General features: G+C 53.4%; 1 protein-coding gene across 2 annotated transcripts in view; it reads left to right on the forward strand.

Annotated features, from left to right (window-relative positions):
• C4H1orf198 (chromosome 4 C1orf198 homolog) overlaps positions 1–8,016 on the forward strand; it is a 32,063-nt gene extending 24,047 nt beyond the window's left edge. Inside the window, exons 3-5 of one of the 2 annotated variants that reach the window (XM_059170492.1) lie at positions 1,333–1,881; positions 2,015–2,146; positions 5,183–8,016. In XM_059170492.1, coding sequence (XP_059026475.1) covers positions 1,333–1,881; positions 2,015–2,140 — 675 coding nt within the window. In that variant the 3' untranslated portion in view covers positions 2,141–2,146; positions 5,183–8,016. The remainder of the gene's footprint in view (positions 1–1,332; positions 1,882–2,014; positions 2,147–5,182) is intronic. The other variant, XM_059170493.1, reaches the window with a different exon arrangement.
• Positions 8,017–8,546: the final 530 nt, after the last annotated feature.

Here is an 8,546-nt window from a genome sequence, read left to right on the forward strand (position 1 = left end):
ATGGGGCTCATTGCTCAGCAGGGAGCAGCCTGCTTCTCCCTTTGCCCCTCCCTCTGCTTGTGTGCAAGGGCTTCCACACACACTCTCTCTGTCAGATAGCATCTTAGAAAAATAAAAAAGAAGAAGAAGGGGGTCTCAGGGAGAAGTAGGGTGAGGAAGGTTCAAGGTGGTTTGTAGAAACGTAGAAGCTCATTGCTTGCTGTGCAGAGCCTGGGAGAATGCGCGCCCCGGCCTGTGTGGCTGAGCGTGTGGCTGAGCCATCCCTCTCCCTCCCGGTGGGTTCTCCACGGCATCGTGCCGGCTTTGCTGGAGGTCAGTGCTGAGCAGCCTTGGATGGAGCAAAGCATTTCTGGGACACTCGGGCATGGTGTGTGCCCTGCGCAGTCTCCAGCGGGTGATGGCCTCGGGCTTCAGGCCCAGGGTCAAGGTCGTAGCTGCAGAGCAGTGCTGAGTGGGGGCGTCTCTCCCAAGAGCCCCGTGTGACCCACGTTCTCGCTCGTCCAGTGCTGCTGTGACAGCACAGATGTGGGCTGGGGGTATATGTTAAACAGCACACATTGCTTTGCCTCAGTCGTGTAGGCTGGAAGGTCGGGTTCCCAGCTGGCAGACAGCCTCCTGCCCACTGTGTGCTTGGATGGTGGGAAGGAGACCATTGCTCTTGGTCCTCTCACAAGGACACTAACCCCATCGTGGTGCCCTCATGGTCGTGGCCCGATCCCCTCCCAGAGGCCCCACCTCCTCCTCCATCTCACTTTGGGCGTTAGGGCTTCCAGACGTGTGGTCTGTGGCAGCCGGCATGTCCGCCAGGGGCGGGTGGGGTGGGTCCCCGCGCTGTTTCCTCCAGGAAAGCAGGCTTGGGCTCTGTTGGTTTCTTTCAGCCGTGTCCGCCGCCCGCCACCCTACGTGGGGAGCCACGGGCGCCGGGGCTGGGTGCCGACCCCCACTGCGGGGCCGGGGTGCGCTGAGCCGTGCACCTTCTTCCTCACCTTCCAGGGAGGGCGGTCACCCCCAGACAGCCCATCCTCTGGAAGGTGCTGGAAGCACTCTCAAGGAGACGATCAGGTGCTCTGTTCACCAGGCAGAGGCCAGGGTCCTCAGTGAGTCAGTCTGCGTCGTCGGTGGCCTGGAGTGTGGCGGGGCCGTGGTGTCCACGCTTCTGCTGGGGTGGGTGTGCGGACTGCCGTCCTGAAGATCAGCCCTCAGGACAGAAGGATGCAGCTGGCGGATGACAAGCCATGTCACCGTGGTCGGGTGGGCGGATGTGGGAGCCACGCACCCATTGCCGTGGATTTTAAGGTTTGTGCGGTTTTCCCCTCTGTGTCCCCGCTGTAGAGTCAGATGGAGTTCAGCGTCTGTTCCTTATCCATCCAAGAGCCGGCCAGCGGCACGGCCAGCGAGCCAAGACAGCTGTCAAAAGCGTCCCAGGGCTCGCAGGCCTTCCGGTCCTCCCAGGGTGGCAAGTCCTCCAGCCTGGACGCCCTGGGTCCTGCCCGGAAGGAGGAGGAAGCTTCCTTCTGGAAGATCAACGCGGAGCGGTCCCGGGGAGAGGGCCCCGAGGCTGAGTTCCAGTCACTGACGCCCAGCCAGATCAAGTCCATGGAGAAAGGTGAAAAGGTCCTGCCTGCCTGTTACCGGCAGGATCCCGCTCTGAAGGACAGGGAGGCCAAGGGGGAGAGGCCCAGCAACGTCCGCCAGGAGCAGCGCGTCTTTCCATGTGTCAGCGTCGAGCATGAGAGACCCCAGCCTGTCCAGGCCTGCGCCAGCACGGGGAAGGAAGCCATCCTGTCCGAGCCTGTAGGGAAGCTGCCCTCTCCTGAGGACCAGCAGGATGTCGTGGAGGACGTGGAGGATGGGCTGTTTTCGGAACCCATGACGACTCAGGTGGGCGGCCCCTCCTCCAGGAGTGACCCAGGGAGACCTCCCACAAGATGGGTGGACCACAGATGGGCTCACTTTCTTCTTCTTCTTCCCTTTCTTTCTCCTGCCTGTTCCATGTGGGGACTTTGGGGATCAGGAGAGCTGGGCTGTTACTCACCTCAGTGACTGGCTTACGAACAAGGAAACACATCTCACGGGTCTGTTCTGGTGCCTGTTACATGTAGATGTCGCAGATACCTGTTGCCCTTCCCCCGGTGTGTGAGGGCAGGTAAGGGAGGGCTGGCAGTGGGCCGTGAGCACAGGAGCTCGCAGGGAGACGGCAGTCAGTGTGGGAGGGGTTTGGATGCCCACTCCGCTGACGGGTCCATAAAGTTGGGCTGAGGTGTTGGGGAGGAAGGGACCGGCAGATGCCCCAAAGGGGACATGGAGCAAGCAGATGGGACCGCCGAGCCTCCACCAAGAGTGACCGTGCTCCATCTCAAGAGACTCTGGCTTCAGGGAGTGATAGTAGCTGCTTATTTCCAGACAGGATAGTGTTACGTGTCCAGGGCGGAATCCTAAGAAAGGAGTACTTTTTGAGGGGAGGGAAAAGAAAGATCTGAGAGGTTTGCTGGGTGAGGAGGAATGTGTCCTGGAGAAAAGGACAGTGCGGGAAAACAGGGTGAGTGGCTTCTGAGTGATTTCCCTTTTCTCATGGGAGCCCTGACCGTTCTCTGTACCCGCTGGTCTGCCCTGCTTGAGAGATTGAAGAGAAAATGCAATGTTTGGTTATGAATTGAAATAGAGCCAGTGTTAGAGGATTGCACAAAAACAAAAAAAATAAATAAAACCAACCCAAAGTCATCATATTACAGAGGGAGGCCTTGGTTTTGAGGCATTAGGAGGAGCAAAGCAGTAGTTTGGATGCGGGCATGTCTGAGAACCGTTTCTGGGGGACAGTCGTGGGTTGTTCTTGCACCTGGTGAGAACATACACGAGGTCTGTGTCCCGTCCATCTGAGACAGGACAGCCCTGTGCGGAGCCCTGTGCGGAGCATTCACGCTGCTGTCCCGCAGATGTGTTCTGGGTGGGTGGGCGTGCTTGTGGAGTCCCGCGGTGGGGAGGGGAGGAGGGATGGGAAGGGCCACCTGCTCACAAGTGAGGATGGCCGGGGGGAGGAAAAGAAGGATCTTCAGGTTTGAGTCTCGATTTTGGAGGCTGGGGGAGCTACCTGTTGGCAAGGCAGGCAGGCAGGCAGCCTTGGGGGGTGCCCCTCATCCCCCACACTCCTCTCTGTGTGCCTTGCTGGTTTTCTCTATGTGAGCACCATCCGGACTCTTTGGTGCTCTCTCGCTCTTTTTTTTCCTTTTAGCACATATTTAGAAAAATGTGTATTGTACTAGGTTGAACATACAGAGTCTAAAATGTGCCATGTTGAGTAGACAGCCCTGGGGTATTAGGTGTGTTCACAGGGTCATACGGTCATTGTCACTGTCCATCACAGAACTCTGTACCCATTAAACAACTCCCCATCCCCCCCCCACTCGCAGCCGCCATTCTGCTTGATATTTCTGTGAATTTAACACTCTTAGTATCTCATCTAAGTAGAATCCTACAGTTTCCATCTTTCTGGGTCTGGCTTATCTTGCTCGGCGTAATATTCTCAGGGTCCATCCACGTGGTGGCATGGGGTAGGATTTCCTTCCTTTTTGAGGCTGAATAACTCCCCTGTATGGACTGACCACACTTTGTTTATCCTCCATCTGGGGTCGGCCTCGTGCATGGCTGGCTTCCACCCCTCGGCTGCTGTGAACCATGCTGGCGTGAGTGTGGCTGGACACACATCTGTTCGAGTCCCTGCCTTCTGTCCTTGGGGACAGGCCACCGGATCATGTGGTGATTCTGTGTCTGACTTTCTGAGGAGCCACCATGTTGTTTCCAACAGGGGCGGCGCCATTTTCCTTCCCTCAGCAGCGCGTGACAGGGCCCTTTCTCCACATCCTGCCGAGCGGGTTTTCTCTCTACTTTGAACATGGCCATCCTCATGGCCGGGAGATGATACCTCTAGGCCTTGTCATGGTTTCTCTTTGCCTGTCCCCAGTGGGCGGTGATGTTGACTCTCTTTTCCTGTTGTTTTTGGGCCACTTGTATACCTTTTTTGAACAAATGTTCGGATCTCTTGTCTGGTTTTAACAGTTGAGTTTTGTGTTGTCGAGCTGTGGTCATTGTCTGGGCAGCTCGTGGAAGGGGGTTCCAGGCTTCAGACGCTTCCACCCCTCCCAGCAGATGACCTCCTGAAGAAGGGGAGCCCTGTGACAGGAGCTCCGTCTGGCCCCATCAGCGGCCCCTCAGCTTTCCAGCCTGTCCTCCTCGGTGTATTCACCATCTTAAGCCAGTGCTCTGGGTGCCTCCCTGTCCTTCCCGTGATGGCAGGCAGGCAGCCCGGTGTCTTTGCTCTCTTCTGGGTCTCTAATCTTCCTGCCACCTGCTCCTTCTTACAGACCTGCCAGGCTGGCTGCTGTGCCTCCCTGGTGATCTTTCTCTGATTCTTGGCACCTGGGTCTTCTCTGAAGGAAGTTTTTATTTAAATACCCCAGAGTCCTAATTGTAAAGAGACGCAGGGAGGTGTGCTTAGGGGGAGTGGACAGTCGGAGAAGGCACATGAAATCCTTGTAGAGAATAGATTTCTGGGTGCAAAGCACAGAGAAATGCCAACCTCATTGAAGAAACTAGTAGAAAGCAGAGAGAGGACCACTTGCCTGAATTCTTTTGGGTTTTTCCGTCTTGGCTCCCTCTGCATCAGTGTCACACGCAGCCATACTGGGCCGGAGACAAGCTGCGAGGGAACTTGCTTTAGTCCGTTGGTGTCATTGTCTCCACCAAAGCATCTTTGCTCTTTGCCAGCTCCGTGGAGGGCGGGCGTCCGAGCGTCCTTCCCACAGGCTGACGCCCACCAGATGTGAGAGCATCGGGAAGATTTTGTCACTTGTTCGCTTATTCCACGATGACTGCCTTTCACCCTGCTTGTCCGTGCACAATAGAAAAGATACATTGTTCTCCTTTTCTCTATGAGCTGCTTGCAGACTTGCCCGGGGACAGAGCGGGGAAAGCGCTGGATCCTGGCAGAGTGTGGCTCCTATTGAAGTTTCTTTCATTTTCTGGTTCCAAGCACCGAGGCAAATTGAGGTCAGGGAGCTCCAACATGGAAGGGAGCGATTTCATTTGGGTCAATTTAAATGAGATGCTGTTTTTAGATTATGTATAACTAAAAAAAAAAAAGAAAAGAAACTTGTGTCTTACTTTGGTGTTCATGTCCCTTCTACAGGTCACCTCAAGTAATGTTGTCTTGAAGACAGGATTCGATTTTCTGGACAACTGGTAAAATGTATTAGACCAAAATAATAATAATAACGATAAAATCAAGAACCCCTGGAGTGTTTTTCCAAAGCGGTGTGGTGGAGGAGGATAAAATGGGCAATATTTCCCTTTGTATTTTCCTGGTTTCCTACACTTTTTTCTTAATCATTTGGAAACTGGTAAATATTGCCTTGTCCAGATTTCCAGATTTTTCTCTTTTTGGTAAGGCCAGATATATATGCTATTTTCAATGATTTAATAACAGAAGTTTTGCATTTGGAATTTTTAAAGACTGTTAGGGAATTCCATTGATCTTGTACATAAAGCTTCCATTCCCAGTTCCACCCAATTCCCCCCACCCCAGAGATAAAGCTTTCTCATTGTGTCACAAAAATCGTGAAAGCGATTTCCCTCTCTTTCTCCTTTAGTCTCTCCCCTTTTTATTAATTGGGTGAACTTTGGTTGGGTGGCTGTTGGTGATATCCTCAGTAGTGGCATCAGCACGCCAGCCTTGACCACGGAAGGATGACCCTGCCACTGCCCCCAGTCCCCACCCAACGTCCCCAGCCATCCAGGGCCACCTGAAGCCACGCTTGTCGGATCGTGTGCCATCTCCACCCTCACGGCGTTGCCAGGAAACAGACTGTTGGCACATGGCAGAGATGCTCTTTAGTTCGCCCCGATAACTATTCAAACCATTCATAGCTGTTTAAGAAGAGCTGCATGTTTAAAAGTTTTGTATTAACTTTTCATTATTTTGTATCTAGGTTTAGATGTTGTAGGGCTGCCACTTTTCTGGGGTGTGTACTGGTTTCTTTCTGGAAGCTCTTTGCTACTCACGTGGCCTGTGGATGTCCCCTGTCTTGGGCGTCTGCAGGGGTAAGGGCGGACGGCAGGTGTTAGAGGATGGACTCTTCTGAGTAGGTGTGTTAGAACCTTCCAGCATGAGACTGGCGGGCCAGTGGACGTCTTCATCCCGAGGACTGGTCAGACTCCCTGGACGGATCTCCCTCCGCATTCCTGACCACCATCCGAAGTGAACAGTCAAGTTTCTGCAGCGCCCCGCAGCGCTCCCTGGAGACGTGTGTGGTCATAGCAATGGCATCTCTTGGAACGAGACTTTGTGACCCGCTGCTGCTCAGGTGTCGTGGCAGCTCCCAGGCTACCCAGGGGAGCAAGGTGGCCCATGCCCCGGAGGTGGGTGGGACAGGGCGAGGAGGAGCGTGGGCCTTACCCTGGGAAGCCTATGCCCTGACTCGTGGCCCTGAGCTGCAGGAGCCTGCGGGACGCACCCGAGTGCGATCTACACATGGCCTCTCACTGTGTTCTCCTCACCCAAAGCCTTAACCCCTGCGAGTCCGGCCAGTGAGCACCTAGTTTCAGTATCAAAGTGTGTCTTTTTAAAAATGCGTTTCTGTTTCGTATGACCTCCTTAAGTGATTTCCAGAATATCTTATCTGGCTCCAAGGTAAAGCCCATGGCAACTTACCCCCCTCCCCGCCCCCCTCCCTCGGGAATGTTTCTGCCAAAGTTGTGGCCCAGCCAACTTTTGATTTGGTTTCTGCCAATTGGATTATGTCCTTAAACTTCATTTGGGCCCTTAGGGTTGTGGATATGACCTTCTTGCTTTGGTGACTGTGTTATGGCAAATAGAGGTTCTTTTGTACCATTTAAGGATAGTGAAACATGCCAGGGAAAGAAGGTTTCTAGCATGGTGGGGAGGGAAAAGGGAAACTCCAGCTGACACAGCACGGCAGTGTGCCCGCCCCTCAGGTCAGCCGCTGAGTCTCGGAGCCTGGCTCACCACCTGCCTCCACTTCCAGCCTGGAGGACATCGGACTGTCTTAGAACCCGTGCTTGAAAACGCTTCCTCAAACGAGAGATGGACAGGTGTGCGTTGCTATTCCTTGGGGCTGGTGTAGCAGGGGGAACTGAACTACATCCAGGAACAATCAGCCCAAGATGAGCTGTCTGTTCTCTGAGGAGATGGTTCTCATTAATTGCTGATTTTTACATAAAGCCCAATTATTCCTTTCAAGTTGGACCCTGGAAGCTGAGGGGTTTGGGGATGGTAGAAAATCTCTGCCTCCCCAGGTGCCACCTGGGAGCCTCTGCTCAGAGCTATTCAGTTAATCTTGTTTCTACAGAGTCTTAAGTTTCGTGAGAGACGGCCTCCTGAGATGAAAGGTAAAGTCAAAGCTTGGGAAATCCTCGAGTGGTGTTGCTTGGCCCTGCTCTCAGAGGTCAGGGACTGAGAAGGAGGCATGAAGGCCTAGAGGACACAGGCTAGTGGGTGTCTGAGATGGTTCCTGCCCACCGAGGAACCTGTGTTCGGTGTGTCCAAGTATATGGACAAATGAAGCTCTTAAGTTTGCCATCCGCCCCCCCAACATGTATCAGGGTAGGGTTTTTAGAACCAGGAGTTTATATTTATCATGTTAAAAATACACACTTTTCAGCTGAAGCCTGTATTTGGTGTTGGGTGCCCCCCCCACCCCGCACCCCCATTCGGTGCATCTGGGATTCAGCTCAAAGATTTAGTGTCTTGCTTTGGGTGACCATTCCTGACCCCCAGGAAGTCAGAAACTAGTTTCAGTTCCTTCACTTGGGGGTCTCTACCCTGCTCTCTGGGTTTGGGAGTGCTGCCTGCTGGGGACGGCTGCAAGCCGCACTCACGGGGATGTCAGAGCCGCCTCCCTTTCTTTGTTACATGTTTTCAAAAACAATTGAAACATTCTTACTGACAACTTGTAACTTGGTTGTATTTTATATTAATAGCCTTTAATAAAGCCATTTAAAATATGTTAGGTGTGTTTATTTGGGGCCTCTACTGGAGCTGGGAACCCTGTCAGGATGCTGTTCAGCACAGAGGAGAAGGATTTGTACTAGTTAAGTGAGTGTCAAACCTCTTCCGGGGACTAGTTAAGCAAGTGTGAGACCTCTTTGGGGAGACTGCTGTGCGCAGGCCTGATTCAACGCCCCCTGCAGGGTGGTGGGAGGTGGTGCCCCCCCTCTCATGCAGAGGGATGGGATGATCCTGGAGGGCACCTCTCCAGCCATCAGGTGACCTGGAAGCCATGGCATGTCTTCCCAGAGACCAGCTTATCGCATCTAGGGACTGACTCAGAGCAGATGCAATCTCCCTGAAAGCTTTCACCTTGAGTCTGGTTTAAGTGGATTTTTCTTGGAAGAAATGCAAGCTTAAGTGTGGTTGGTCAGTCCTGTTCCATCCATTAAAGTGCAGGAGATAAGTTACCAATGACAGATGGAAGGGAATTTTTAGATGTCAATTTTCCATATCAAAAAAGCTTTTGGGGTGCCGGGTGGCTCAG

Source organism: Mustela lutreola, chromosome 4, assembly GCF_030435805.1.
Source record: "Mustela lutreola isolate mMusLut2 chromosome 4, mMusLut2.pri, whole genome shotgun sequence".
NCBI classification, from domain to species: Eukaryota; Metazoa; Chordata; class Mammalia; order Carnivora; family Mustelidae; genus Mustela; species Mustela lutreola.